Consider the following 15638-nt stretch of genomic DNA (forward strand, 5'->3'; position numbering starts at 1 on the left):
AAGGAACTCCTTGATCTTCTCATTACTTGAGCACACTACCTTCACTTCTACCCAAGTTGCTTAAGATACTCTGCTTTTTGAACTGATTTTTGAATCTGTGTGTCATGTTGCCACTGGAAATTTTATATGAAGACACAAGGACCGTTTGCTTTTTGTGATCGCAACCATGTAACCCCACTTACAAGATTGCCATTTTTAGAGTGATCTTTACGTGGCATGATTCTAGTGATATGTAACACTTGCAGTTGAAGAATACACACAGAGGAATTTGTATTAAGATTCTTTGCCTTTGTAAAAATCAGTTATGTCAGGTGACATATAGGTGACGAGAATGGGTGTGGCACCTATCATACCTGATGACAAGAAAAATTCCTTGCATTGTATTTGAGCACCTACAACGAAAGCATGTACTGTTCAGCCCTTTGTTTATTTGTGGTTAAGCCCTAGTGGGGGTGGATTTCACCCTGATTTCAGGAAGTCACTTTTTAGCATGGTTGTTTTGTTTCTTATGAAGAATACTGCACTGTAATAATGCTATATGGAGGTTATTTATAACAGGAAGATACTAAAATCAGGAGTTTAAGATCTGTTTTTATAGAAAAAGTTCCCTTTGAGTAATACCCACATCCTCTGCAGTTCTCTTTGCATGGGTATGATATGACTACAAGTTCCCTAATTCATACCACTTTGCCTCTTCACTACAGGGGACAGCAGTTTGCTCAGCAAATACAGCAACAGAATCCTGAACTTATAGAGCAACTTAGAAATCACATCCGGAGCAGATCATTCAGCAGCAGTACTGAAGAACATTCGTGACTTGACCAGGGACCCTGGCCCAGAGCACAAATGATTATGGCTCTTATGTGTTTGCTGTAGATAGTGGCCAAAACAAAGACACCTAAAGAATCAATCTGTCTAGACCATAGGTTTATCATAAAGACTTGAACATAATGTGACTCCTTTGCAAACAAATGATCAGTAGCCCTGTGGAGTGCCAGTGTAGTACTGGACAGGGTTCCATTTTCAAATCCTCATCATCGTATTTGTATATTAGACCTAATAGCAGAGTTCATTTATTGAACAGTAAGCCTGTTTATTGGTGAGCTCTCCAGCTCCAGATTCCTGTAAGCAAACTTCTTTGAAAGATGGAGATGACGAAGAGGAAAGGTTTCTCATGCTGGTTTAGGAGAAATATCCTGGCCACTGAACAGCGTGTCTGGAGAGAAGAAATTTATTGTCTAGATTTCATTTGGAAAGTGCTCTCAGGACTGAATCTAGATCACAGGGCCAGTACTATCTTTAATGCTGCTTGTTCTGATGGGTAACAGGGAATACTGAGAGCTGGTGGAAAGCAACATTTGGTGCAGGGGTTGTTTTTTGAAAAGGAAAATAGATGCTGTGAATGTACAGAGAGCGAAGGTAGGATGTTCAGGTTTTCTGCATAGTTCTTAATTCATCTTGCCTGCAGTTTGGTCTTGATAACATTAGCATGGCCAATTACTCTAAGAACATAATAAAATACATTTAGAAATCCTTAATGGTTCTTTAGGTCCTTTGTATAACTATTCCGTTTAATGTACACAATTTCTCCAGTGGTGACCTTACCATGGAAACTCTCAAATATATTTACATTTAAATAAGCCAGTGGTTTGACCCTCAAGTTAAGGATTTTCTAAGTGGCATTTAATTATGTGCATATAAATACTGATTTTTTAAAAACTCACTAATTATTTGATGGATTAAGAAAAGCTTCTATCACTAACATTGCTTGTTCATGTAGACCTTTGCTGTAATTTGGCTTGGCATGTTGCTTTTATGCTTAATCTTAATTTGATGCAATGTAAACATAACAGGGGACTTAAAATATTTCACTGAAATCAGAATTCATAGTAGTTAATGAAGAAATGTGGCATTAAGTATTAATGGCATGGCTTTAACTACAGTGATGGAAAACCATTCTAACTGGAATTTCTTTTGTTAATTACGGAATTGGTAAAGTTGGGTGAACACACAATTTCACAAGTGTTGTGAGAGACAACTGAAAAAGTAATACAAAATTAAGTTAGTAATACTCATGATGATGAGGGCTTTACTATAACTATTGTCCTCAGAAGACCTGGTATCTGTAAGTTTAAAAACCAGCTTTTCCTTTCTTTCCCTTGTGAGATTAGAATAGTGGTTCTGTAATTTCACTGTAAGAATTCATTAAAAATGCAATTTTAATGTGTCCTGTAGTAAGGCCTAGGAATCACCATTTTAAATAGCGTACCAGGTGGTTCTGATGTAGGTCCAAGGACTCTAATTTAGAGGAACGGTTAAGTTAGAGACTTCTCCTCAGACCAGCAAATACATGACTGCCTATGTTCACGCTACAAGGAAGACCCATATAAATCTATAGTTCTGGCCAGAGAAGAACAGGACTTAAAATTTTAGGCCCTCTGAATGAAATCTCCTATATTCTATCTAAGCCAACTTAATTTTTTATAAAGTTAAATTCAGGTTCTAGTGTTCAAGTGTTATACAGAATGAAGTACTAACTATTCACATGAAAGGTAGGACTGTTCTGGAAAAAAAAAAGTGAAAGGTGATCCACAATTAAAAATTAGCTACTCTTGGGGCACCTGACTGGCTCAGTAGGTAGAGCATGTGACTCTTGATCTCAGGGTCATGAGTTCATGAGTTCAGGCTCCACGCTGGACATAGAGCTTGCTTAATTAAAAAAAAAAAAAAAAAAAATAGCTACTCTTATCCAGTGGTAAGAAAAAGTTTCTATCAAAACTATCTTGAGTGCATTAAAATGCTTTTATATCAATAAAATTGGTAAGCCTCTAGGTGACTGACTAGGAAAATAAAGAAAATACAAATCAACAGTACCAGAAGTGAAAGGGGATATCACCACAGCCTTCTGGACTTTACAGGGATAATCAGAAAATACAATGACCAACTCTAGGTCCATATATTGCACAACTTACATGAAACAGATTAATTCCCTGTAAGATAAAAATTACCAAAGCTCAGTGAAGAAACAGATATCCTCCAGAAGAGCAAGCTACGGGCCCAGATGATTTCAATGGTAAATTCTACCAAACATTGACAGGAGAAATACTATCAATTCTACACTATCTCTTTCAGAAAACAGAAAAAGAGGAAACACTTTCCAACTCATTTTATTTAGCGATTTACTCTGATACCAAAATCAGACAAAGACATTATAAGAAAAAACACTTTAAAACAATGTCTTGATTTGCTAGTATCTATAGTTGAGGTAAGCCATTCTTTTTACATGAAGAGCTGGTATATTCCTTCCATTGCAACTTTCTAGTTTGTTTCTTGGTTGATATACCACCTATAACAAATTCAATCTAGGTATACCTTCATCACTTTGGAATCACTGCAAATTATTTCAAGGAAGTTTTGTGCAGTTGGATTGTGCTAGCTACTCTTAAAATTATAAGGGTGCCCCAAATACTATGCTGGCTTGTCCTGAACAAGAGGACATGAAAGTAAATCTTTATATACATTCTACTTAGGAATGATTGGCTTCTGTTAACCGCACTTCACTGTAATAGCTGTGGGTGTCATGATGCTATGGAAAACTTAAAAAGTCCTTTTTATGCAAATGACATTTTCATTTAATGTGCCAAACTGTTTATCTAATTTTTATAATATGGTTTAAACAGATCCTAAGATGACATTATCTAACCTTTATTTAAAGAATGGACAATGTGTATCATAAAAGAGACTTTGTAATTAAATTATATAGCAGATTCCAAGTGACCATTATATGTTACTTTTAAAATTTGGAACAATGAAACAGAAGGTTCAGGCATGAGAAGATGCTTAAAAAAACAATCGAAATACACAGTGCAGTGGATATATAGTCTTATCATTTAATCATCCTTACTCATTCTGTAAGAAACACAGACTTCAGCTTTATACTGCTTCCACTTTATTTTGCACAGATATTTCATTATTAGTGCAACTTAAGGGGCAAATCTCATTCTGAATATAGCTTTACTCTGGACCAAATAATTTGTCATGGCAATAAATAATTATGCATTTAAGAAAAACCAATTTTTGTATTTGACTTAATGCACTCTAACATTTAAGCAATTATATTTACATCCTTGAATTTCAACTTACCAAAATAAGTTTTTATTTAACAGCATAAGCTTTTGGTTTCCTTACAAAATATCGAAACTTATATATTCATGTTGCAAACTTGTTTACAATCTTAACTTTCTTACTCTTTTGTTCCTGGAATAAGTAAATCACTGTGATTACATACAGAGACAGTTTTATAGTATTAATACATGATGTAGAGTTCAAAATCAAATAGCAGAGGTGGAAATCCTTTAAACATGCCTTATGAAAATAAGGGGCTTATTTTTCAATGTGAAAAAAAAAACCCAGGACTTTTTGGCTTAGAATTAGAAAATTATCAGGATTCTTAGTTAAAAGTTAACAGAGTAATCAACAATCCAAGAAATTAAACCAGTTCTGATCCGCTGTTAGTAACTGAAATTTAGACATGTGTGTTAATATGTAACCACAAACATAGGTACATACAAACAGAATAACTGAAAACTGAGGAGAACTCATACTGTGTTAGCAATATAAGGTTACATGAGCCCTACTCTCGTTGTCTTAAGCTTTTTCTGCTGACTGAGGAGTTAGGAAAAAAACTGGGGTTAATTGGAAAATTTTAAATAAAGTATTGTAAGAATCGAAAGTTTTAAACAACTGTATCTTTTGGACCAAGGTCAGCAAACGACGGCCTACAGGCCAAATCTGGCCAGTTGCCTGTTTCTGTAAACACTGCCTGCTCTTTTTGCCTCCTGGCTGCTGACCCACTACGACAGCAGAGTTGAGTATTTTCAACAGAAACCACGTTTCCTGCGAAGACAAATATTTAGTATCTGGCCCTTTACATAAAATGTTTGCTAACCCCCCATTCCAGATACTTGCTAGGGACAAACAGCCTCAAATACAGAGCTTTTGGAGAACAAAGTCCAATGGTTATTTAAAAATGGAATAGGCTGAGTGTAGAAAATGTACAAATGTCCATTCAGAATATAACTCACAAGATAAAATCCGTAGATGGTTCTTTTCAAAACAAATATTTAATATTTTAACTTTGGCAGGAAAGAAATTTAAATAATAGGTACTTATTTTTGTTGTAGACTTGATCATTTCACAAAGGTGACAAAAATACAGAGTTCTGTGAAATTCAATGAAAAGCATAACATTGGAAATCTTCTTCAGCTCTCCACTTTAATGGCCGAAGATACCACACAGACCTGTGCGATGTCATCATATTCATATGTTCTCTTTAAGAATGTGTCTGTTAGTCTTAAGCCGGAGACACTCTATTGAGAGAAAGACAGAGGCATGAATTTTCATTCACTGGTAATTACCAGAGAAAATGTGGAAAGAGTCAATGCCCATGGGTTAATAGTCCCCAGATACCGAAATGACTGAAAAGAGTGCGCACCTGCAATCCCTGTACTGAAGACAGCAGAGTAAGGGCAAGGCAGAGAGAGGAACTGGGATGCAGCTTTCCAAGCTGTCTTCCTGAAATGCCACACCAGTGGAGAGAATTGGTATTGCACATTTCCAAAACCAGATCCATAGTCCTTTCACTGCTGGAGGAATCAGAAAGACAGGAATAAATCTTGTTCCTTTCACAAAGTGGTACTTGGTGTTTCTTCCACTAGTGCCAGTGAATTTGTTTTCAGGGTATCCAGGAGAATAAAAAGCAGAATCAGAAATAAAAAGCTGTAATGTCATTTTTATTTCACTTAAGACAGAATCAGGAAAATAAAAGGAGATGGCATCTTCTAGGGTTTAAAGTGGCACTGAGATTGATCTGCCTGACTGGATATAAGCCTTCTGGTTCTATTATTGAATCCTGGCTCCCTGGTGCTGATCTGTTAACAGCTCTGCCATTTCTCTGGGAGACTTCCAGACATCTGTGTCTAATCTCGTTATGTTTTCTATTTCTGTTAGGTACTCTACAGGAAAGAAAAAGATAAACTGAGTCTTTCTGCTATTTAACCTGTGTTCCTTTACCATGCAGGTACCACAGAAAATGACAAGATTTCTAAGTAAATATTATTCAGGTTTGTTCACTGGTCACATGATAAGACTGCTTCTGCTTATAAGTGATATCACCAGTTTAGCTTAAACATGTTAAAAAAAAAAACTTTCAATGACGGTATACACATTTTTTTTTTTTTTTAAAGATTTTATTTATTTATTTGACAGAGAGAGAGACAGTGAGAGAGGAACACAAGCAGGGGGAGTGGGAGAGGGAGAAGCAGGCTTCCCGCTGAGCAGGGAGCCCGATGCGGGGCTCGATCCCAGGACACTGGGATCATGACCTGAGCCGAAGGCAGACGCTTAATGACTGAGCCACCCAGGCGCCCCCTTTTTTTTTTTTTTAAATAACCAAGGCTCAAAGTAAATTATAGGCCTCTGCTCTACCACCATTTCTGGCAACTTTCAATTGTTTTAACTCTTTTTCCTCCTAATTGGCTCCTTATTTTGGCCATTAATTGATTTGCTACACCTCAAAAAATTTAAGCAAACAAAAAATCCAAAAGTACACCTATACACACAGGGTCTTCACCCTGTGCATGTTGCTGTTTAGTGAACTTCCATGATGTGGCAGGCAATGCTTTTCCAATGGTAGGTAAGACATGATCCCTTTTATTGAATAATGCATAATCTAGTAAGGGAGGGACTATATAGCAATATATGAATGTCACTAAAAAACTATATAAAAATTTGCTAGGACAGAGAAAGGAATGATTAACTGCATGGGAGGGTCGCTAGCTTCAGAGGGAGGAAGGTATTTTTGTAATTCTGAAGGCTAAATATTTCCTATATCATAAAGTTGGAGTGGAAATGGAATTTTACAAGATTATATATTCAGATTATGTGGGATGGGATTCATCATTGCAATAATTTCAAAATGCCCCAACAAGTAATAATATGAGTTTCACTACAAGTGACAGGACTGGTATTTAATCCTTGGTTTTTCTGGCTTCAAAGCCCTGTGCTCTTTGCATCCCAACAGCTAGATTATACTCTATTATCAAGGCCCTATTTTCCAATCTATGATTGATCAAGCCCTTGTATTAAGTTCATAACCAATTTTTACTTTCTTAATGCTAAAGATACAGTTCAGGTATAATTCAGAAAAACCTATCTTATTACATTAAATCTATAATGTATTATTCCATAAAAATGTGACTCATTCATGCTTTAGTAATCTGAAGAGTGAGGAAGTGTAAACAATGAAAAGAGCATGGACTCTGCAGTCAAATAGACCTGGTTTCAAATTCTGGCCCCATCTTTTCTAGCTCTCTCAGCTTGAGTAAGTCACTTCACCTCTGAGTTGGTTTTTCTCTTGCATAAAATATGAATAGCTAGTACCTACCTCACAGGGTACGATGCATGAATGAAATAAAATACAGAAAATGCCCAATAAAGTAGGACCTCAAAAAATGTAATATATACAGCTACCAGATGAAGGACTTTACAGTATTCAACACCAACATAAGAGAAGGCTTACGTCAAGAGGAAACTTAAGACAGCATACTCAAAAGGCGTTAATTCTCTTTGACGTAGGCGAGGAGGAAAGGACACCCATCCACAAACACTGCCATTACCTGCAGTTTGTTATTTTACAGGTAATATGAAAAGGTTCTTCTAGGTTTACGGTATCTGGGATTGCCTCCAAAGACAATCTAACATCTCCATAACCTGGAGCCTAAGAGAAAAAGCAACAGAGTTAACATACATCTATTATAAAACCTTTCCACTTTAATAAAGGTACCCCACTAGCACATTCACTCCTCAACAGCTGGTACGTCTCCAAGCTGATGTTTGGAGAAGATACTTCCCAGTCATTCTATTGTTCTCTGTTCTAACTTATTTTGCTGCTATTGCCTGTGGAACAACACTATGGACCCTGACTGTGTTTGCGATGATTATTCCATGTTCAGCAAGGATCAATAGGTAAAATAGTAAAGAAACTTCAATAGGTCTGATCTTAAAGGGATGCTTTCGAAAGATCCTATAGCTTATACATATACACGTAACTCTAAAAAGATAAGGTTATTGCCTAAACAGACAGAGTAAGATTGCTGTGAAAAGATCCAGGAAAACAAACAAACAAACATGTCCATCCACAAAAGACCATAGAAACATCAAAGCTTGGAATATCCATGGCAAGATGATAGCTAACGGCTATATTTTAAAATAGGCTCAGTGATAATCTTTTTTCCCCCCAACTTATTACCTGAAATAGTAAAAGAAGAGTAATTTTTAAAGAATATATCACAATATTTAATATTCAGTATAAAGGGAACATTCTGTAGCAATACTCTCACTAGCACAGGAGAAAGGACTGTAGCCATCCCTACTTCAAGAGCAGAAATGAGGTAAAATAGTCAAGTAATGCTTATAAGATAACTTTAACAGGACTCACTTTCTGAATTTCAGATGACTCAGATTCTCAAAGTCTTTAAAAAAAGTATGAACTGAGTTGGTGAATGTAGTAAGTCCAAGAGTTTCAGGACATTGCAAAAAAAACCTTTAACGTAGTGGAAGTCAGATGAACAGTGAGCATGAGATACCACAGGGAGGAAAAATTGGTGAGCAGTAATTTAATTTCTATTTGGTAGAGTAACAATCCATGTATTATGGATAAATTAACATTTGAACATTTTTCATTCATCTCAATACCAAGTTTCTACCTAGAGATCAGTAAAATTATTAGTCTTTTATCTTTTATTTATGGATAATATTAATGCCTTTTACAGTGCTGATTTTTAGTGATGCACCTAGGAAAATTTAAGTTGTTCTAACTATCTGACCCCCAAACACCAAAACCCCCTCCGACGTTTTTTCTAGACTCACCATTCGCTGAAGTTGGCTGGTCTGTAATCTTCCCCTTTCACCTAGATTTGTTTTCCACACTATATCCAATTTTCCAATTACTGTTACTCCTTTAATGATGCCTGCTTTTTCTGCAAACTCCTTCTTGGGTTTTAGGCAGTACAAATACTGGCGTGTATCCATGGGCTGCAAATACGCTCTTGACCCAAACGTAGTTACACTGAGAGGGGTGGAGAGAGAGATGGAGAAATTTCTCTAGCGTCGTTTTTTTTTTTTTTTTTTTAAAGATTTTATTTATTTGACAGAGAGAGACACAGCGAGAGAGGGAACACAAGCAGGGGGAGTGGGAGAGGGAGAAGCAGGCTTCCCGCCGAGCAGGGGGCCGGTGTGGGGCTCGATCCCAGGACCCTAGGATCATGACCTGAGCCGAAGGCAGACGCTTAACGACTGAGCCACCCAGGCGCCCCTAGCGTCGTTTTAATAAAAAAGAAAAACCATGGCTGTGATTGTTCCTTTGGACAGGAACTGAATGATTTACCATCCAAATATCTTCAATAGAACAGATCAGTGGTTTCAATACAAATGAAAAAGGACCTGAACTGAGAGGATTTATTTTTCTTTAAATTTTTCAGGTGACAGGGAAAATCTTTAAGTTCCTTATAATAGAATGCAATATATTACCTAAAATACTGGGTATGTATCAATTACCTGAAAAAAATGCAACAGAAATCAAAACCTAAAGTATTCTGTCCCATTTCTCTATAATTCAAAGAAAATAGTTTGGAAAAAGAAACATACCGTTGTAAACGAAGTGATCTTTTTTTTTTTTTTTTTAAAAGATTTTATTTACTTATTTGACAGAGAGATACACAGTGAGAGAGGGAACACAAGCAGGGGGAGAGGGAGAGGGAGAAGCAGGCTTCCTGCTGAGCAGGGAGCCCGATGCGGGGCTCGATCCCAGGACCCCGGGACCATGACCCGAGCCGAAGGCAGATGCTTAACCATCTGAGCCACCCAGGTGCCCCAGTGATCATTTTTTAATGAACTAAAAGATCAGGGGAAGACTGGAAAGTTACTGTTTTCCTCAGGGGGGATTTGGAAGGCTACAAACTTTACTGAATTCAACCATCATAATAAGATAAAAAGTAAATGTTTCATTCTTGATGAATGAAATCAGGTACTTTCTCCAGCTATTACCTTCTTATCCATATTAAGGTCAACTTTATATTTATTTATTCTTCCTCTTTTAAATCACCTACAGAAAGACATACGTATTTCATTTTTGTAAAAAAACTAGATCTATTCCTATGCCCACTCCTTTTAATGTTGACAGAATATTCTTAAAACTCACCCTTCACCTTTATCCTTTCTAACCTCTCCATCATTCCTTCCCATGCCTCAATTTTATCATTTGCAGGAAAGGATGAACAGTTTCAGATTTACCTCACTGAATTATAAAAATTAAAAGACAGTGCTTCCAACAGCAAAACATAAAATGCAAATGGCTAGGATCTTTGTATTTTTCTGTGGAGGGAGGAATGAATGGGTGAAGCACAGTTGAGTTTTAGGGCACTGAGACTATTTTGTGTAATACAGTAATGGTGATTACATGTCATTGCGTTTGTCAAAACCCACAAAATGTAGGACATGAGTGAACCCCGAATGTACACTATGGACTGTAATGAATAAAAGTTATCAATATTGGTTCATCAACTTAACAAATGTGCCACATTAAAACAAGATGTAAATAATAAGGGGACTATGAGTAGAGGGAAGGGCATGTGGGAACTCTGTTTTCTGATCAATTTTTCTGTGAACATAAAACTTCCTAAGAGGGCGCTTGGGTGGCTCAGTCAGTTAAGCATTTGCCTTTAGGTCAGGTCATGATCCCAGTGTCCTGGGATCCAGTGGCATGGCGGGGGGTGGGGGTGAGTTGGGGGGGGTCCCTGCTCATTGGGGAGTCTGCTTTTCCCTCTACCCATCACCCCCTGCTTGTGATCATGTCTCTCTCACTCTTTCTCTCAAATAAATAAAATCTTAAAAAAAAAAAAAAAAACTGCCCTAAGAAAAATAAGGTCTATTAATTAAAATACAAATTACAAACCATCCAAGAATAAAAGTGTTAGAAAAGTTCATATACTTAAAAAGAAACACTTTGTAATTCATATTTACCATTCTCCAGCTTGGCTGACTGAGTTTAATTCTGCTACATTGTACATTATCGATGGTTCCAATGAAACTTTCTCCATAAACATGGGTGAGGTTGTAATATTCTGAATCTGGGCTTCGAGAAATACTTCATCAGTCTGAGGATATGAAAAAAATATCCACCAAAGTGTAATGGTATTTAAAATATTTACCTCAACAAAAATACCTGATCTATATGAAGAAAAAATATTAACCACAACTGTGATTAGTTCATGCCTGCAAATCAAAGTTACCATAATTAATGCAAGAAAAGAAATCGTCATCCTAACGTAATTAACAGGGGCAAAGTCAAGTGTTAGTTAACTGATAACTTGTCAAACAATGGATGGGGGATAACTGTAATATTTTTTGTATCAATATCCAAAAATTGTTATTTTACTGGAATTTCATTCACAGATACCCTAATTCTTCTAGTAAGTCATTAAAATGTTAAAATGCCATTTAGTAAGATGAATATACCTATGTACCTATCATTTCAGTGATATGTTAATATAATTAGGTCTCCATTATATATATAATATATATTATATATTCTATCATAATATAGTTTTCAATGGTCATATTATTTCAGTTTAGGAAGTATAGGGACCACTAGTACAGTGAATAATCAGTCTATTCTATAATTTTAAAGGATTTAACTTTTTAATTAAAGCAATTTGTTAGTGGTCATTAGTGATTTCTTGGTTCATTTAAAATGTATACTTAGGGCTAAAAAAATGTATGTGAATTATACTTGACAGTCATAGAGCTTCTAAATCAAACATAAGGTATTCTGTAGCCTTAGACAGATTTGAAAACTAATGCTATTCAGCAATATTTTAATGAGTGGGTAACTTAAATATGTACTTTTATACAAAATTTTTATTTCCTAAAATTTAGGGATTAAATTTAGATTATTTATATTAAACATCCTTCTTTTTATGTGATTTGGCTTTTTTTGTGTATAACTGAAGGGTAACAGAGAACTTGGTTCATTTTCGAAATAAACCTATATAGAAAGTGACACACTAAGGATATTCAATAATTATTTTGTTCAAAAGTTTCAGAGTAATATATATACGGAAATAAAAAAAATAAAATATGACCCAAGAAATCTGGCACTAATAAACATTTTAAACATTAAATCCAGGAAAATGGAAATCATTTGCAAAAATGTAATGATGAAGTTATAGTGTAATATATTATCATCTAAACTAAAACAGATTCTTTAGTTCTTGGCACATGTGCTCAAATGAAAACTGAAATACAACGATTTATCAGTCTAAAAGAATGTGCCACTTAAAGGCATTATCCTGTTACTTTTTCTCAAAAAAAAAAAAAAAAGTAAATATATCCCATCAATCCATTGCTTTTAAAAATATAACCACAGCCCACATTTCAAATTTAAAAATGCAATTTTCTGCTTAAATTTAGGAAGAGATTAGATAAAATGAAAGAAAAACAAGCAGCATAATGGAAAATTAAGTTAGTTTGAACAGTTAGTACAAAGTAATTTGACACTTGAAAAATTAAGAATTCTGTGCTACAGCAGTTGATGTTGTTGTTATGTAAGTCATATATGATAAGCAAATGCTGCTTATATTACATAGAAATTTGAAAATATGACTTTAGCCAACTTGGGGACATTTGAGGTTCTTCTGTTTACTAATGTCAAAGGGCCAACTTTACCTGACCCAGACATAAAACTAAAACCACTGTGCACTTGAAGATAAATTTCAACTAGAGAGTTTACCTCAAAGAATTATAGTAAAGAATCTTACAGGAAAATGCTGAAAATCCCAAGGCTATTTTTAACGAGGTTAACATGCCTCTTTTAAAAAACACCCAAAGGAAAAACACTAAAAATGAGAGCATAATTGTTTCAATATGATAATTTAATCTTCAATTTAATTTTTCCCCAGAGAGGAAGATAATCAATATAATATAAAAAGTACAAATTACATACATCTTTTAAAGTCACAATAGGTGGTATTCACAACTAACTTTGTTTTTCCACTATGTTTTGTAAAGAGAGATTAATTAGGCAGAGTCAAAAAGTGGTAAGTAAGAAAAGCATATAAATTTATAATAAAAAATCAAATTACCACAGAACTGAGGTCACTCTAATGGAAAAATAAAAAAGAAAAATTAGAAAAATCAGAATTAAATGTTAAAGAAAAAGAATAACTAACTTTAAAATAAAATGCATTTCTGCATTTTTTTTTAATTTTCTAAACAAGACAGCATTAGTAAAACAAAGAAGTAAACAGAAAGTAACAAAGGAATATGACATCATTTTTCTAAATAGGTGAAACTGCTATGGTTAAATGAACAGAGAACATTCTAGGTGAATATTTAAACAGGAGCAAATATTCAAGGACACATTTGGGTGAGAAAGGTATATCGCATGCCTTTCTAGTTCTAGAAATTCTTTACCTACACTGTAATTCTTCATGGATTACTTAGGATGGTTATACACTCTCCTCCACAATCAGAGTAGTTATACACTGTACTGTACAGCTTCTCCTAAATTTATCTACTAATGGAAGCATTTTTTCAAGGAGCATCTTCAGTGATTAGAGTTCCATGCATTACTCTTCAGGAAATGCTGGGCTAGACCACATCAGACAACTGAGAGTTTATTCTTTTCTTGTTAATATATTTTATAGTTTGTTTTTTTTTTTATATATACTTCTAAGACTACTTGTTTATCAAGGCTCATCTCAAATGTTGCCTCTTTTGTCCAACCCATTGCTAAAAATACTTTTTCACCTCTGATGTTCCCGGAGTCTAAGTATACTTTATGATCTACGGGGTGGTGCTTACATTGCAATTTTCTCATGTTTGTCTCCTCCACTAGATCTAAGTACCCTGAGGATTGGGAAGATGTCCAGTTTATATTTATTTCTCTCTAGTACCTGGTATGGAGCCCTATTCCCAGCAGGTGACCCAATGTTTGAATCCTAGTTGCTAATGTCACCAATCTTCTTTCCTATTTTAGAAGATTACAACAAAGTTTCTCATAAAACTTGTTTTCCTTTCAGTGATTCACATATTACTAGAATTATTAGAAACAGTGTAAAAAAACATGTTTGAGACCAATGTGGGGCTAATAAAAGTCAATGTGTAAGAACTATGGCACAGAGTAATAAACATCACCTACTGGTATCAGTGTGGTTTGAGAACTCCTATAATTTACCTGAATTTTCTATTTGGGGTCAATAGAATCTGCTTGGTCCTACAGGCTGAATAGTATTTGTCTGCCTAATAGGTAATACTGAATATCCTAGAGACCCTAAAAATACTATTTGTTCGCTCCTGGTTTTTAAAGAAATCTCTATTTTCAAAGGTTCAGAATTTCACAAATTTTTTTAGCTGATGTTTGTTGGCAAAGATTCCAGATTCTGTTTATAATGTTAACTGAAAAAAGCAGCAAACTGTTACTATGATTAAAAAACCAGTATTAAAAATAAGTGAGTAAAATCTGAAAGAGAACATGAATTAATGAAAAGCCCATTATTTTTTTGGTGTGGTAGAATTGTGGGGTTTTTCCCCCTTCCTTTTGGGGAGTATATCACATTTATAATATTATTCATGGAATAATTAGTAATTTAAAAAAACTGCAAAAATCACTCTGAATATTAGTGTTATAAAACTATTTGACAAGTATCTTAATGTACCACCACATTTGCAGCAAAGAAAACCTAAAATAGTTTAGTATGTGCCTTCCTAGGAGTCAATTATAAGAAAAAGACCTCCTACAGCCCTACTGGCTTCTAATTTGCAAACATACGTATTCTAGCAGAATAGTTACCTATCTTCCTTCATACTATGGATGAACTCTTTCCCAGCAAAATGATAAATTAAGACCACTTAAAATTCAATAAGCAGAATAGCTATACTATAATTAATCAAAAGTAGTCCAGTAAAACAAAAAAGGCAGAACACACATGTAGTATGGCAACTCCCTTACCCCCTGAAATGTTAACTCTAAACATCTAGTAATCCCCTTGATGAGACTGTATCCTCCCATGAAATATGTATATTCTTCACTTATGTACTCAATATTCCATGTGCATTTGTAATTCTGTTTAGAATGCCTTCACTGCTTTGACACTTTTATGTTTCCAACATCTATTATTTCCAGACTCCGCTCCAGTTCCCCTTCTCATCTTCTCTGAAGACTACTGTAAAATCTCAGCCCCAGACTTCCTATAGTACTTCAAATTCACTATATATACTATACTAGGTAGTTTTATTACTTTATGCACTTTTTTCTTTTTTCCTGCTTTACTGCAGGTCAGATTCCTTATCTTAGATACCTCCTGGTATGCCCAGTTATAGTACAAACTACATTGAATAAAAACTCAGATGCTGATGGTAAAAATACATACCAAATTTGACATGGTACTACAAATTTCTGATCATTTGGTTTAGAGTAATAAAGACAGAATTTTTATTTTAAAATACTGTATTTTAGTATTTCTGAATTTATCACTGTGGTATGAAAGATGAGATTTTTGCAGGAGTAAGGGGCCCATTAG

At 35.0% G+C, this 15638-nt stretch overlaps 2 protein-coding genes and 1 long non-coding RNA gene across 10 annotated transcripts in view; 2 read left to right on the plus strand and 1 right to left on the minus strand.

Annotated features, from left to right (window-relative positions):
• The window catches only part of SGTB (small glutamine rich tetratricopeptide repeat co-chaperone beta), a 44376-nt gene extending 40306 nt beyond the window's left edge, over nt 1-4070 (plus strand). For all 4 annotated transcript variants that reach the window (XM_036117468.2, XM_036117467.2, XM_036117469.2 and 1 more), the window contains one exon: nt 705-4070. In XM_036117468.2, coding sequence (XP_035973361.1) covers nt 705-816 — 112 coding nt within the window. In that variant the 3' untranslated portion in view covers nt 817-4070. The remainder of the gene's footprint in view (nt 1-704) is intronic.
• TRAPPC13 (trafficking protein particle complex subunit 13) overlaps nt 3933-15638 on the minus strand; it is a 38688-nt gene continuing 26982 nt past the window's right edge. For 2 of the 5 annotated variants that reach the window (XM_036117459.2, XM_036117464.2), the window contains exons 8-13: nt 13200-13217; nt 11080-11213; nt 8929-9127; nt 7677-7777; nt 5495-5645; nt 3933-5369 (exon numbers count right to left, since the gene is read on the minus strand). In XM_036117459.2, the coding sequence (XP_035973352.2) occupies nt 5262-5369; nt 5495-5645; nt 7677-7777; nt 8929-9127; nt 11080-11213; nt 13200-13217 (711 nt within the window). In that variant the 3' untranslated portion in view covers nt 3933-5261. The remainder of the gene's footprint in view (nt 5370-5494; nt 5646-7676; nt 7778-8928; nt 9128-11079; nt 11214-13199; nt 13218-15638) is intronic. The other 3 variants (XM_036117460.2, XM_036117462.2, XM_036117461.2) reach the window with 3 other exon arrangements.
• On the plus strand, nt 9032-10629 carry LOC144381130 (uncharacterized). The gene is made up of 2 exons (XR_013445785.1): nt 9032-9167; nt 9378-10629. It is a non-coding gene; the product is annotated as an uncharacterized LOC144381130 (long non-coding RNA).

This window comes from Halichoerus grypus, chromosome 2, assembly GCF_964656455.1.
Source record: "Halichoerus grypus chromosome 2, mHalGry1.hap1.1, whole genome shotgun sequence".
Lineage (NCBI taxonomy): Eukaryota > Metazoa > Chordata > Mammalia > Carnivora > Phocidae > Halichoerus > Halichoerus grypus.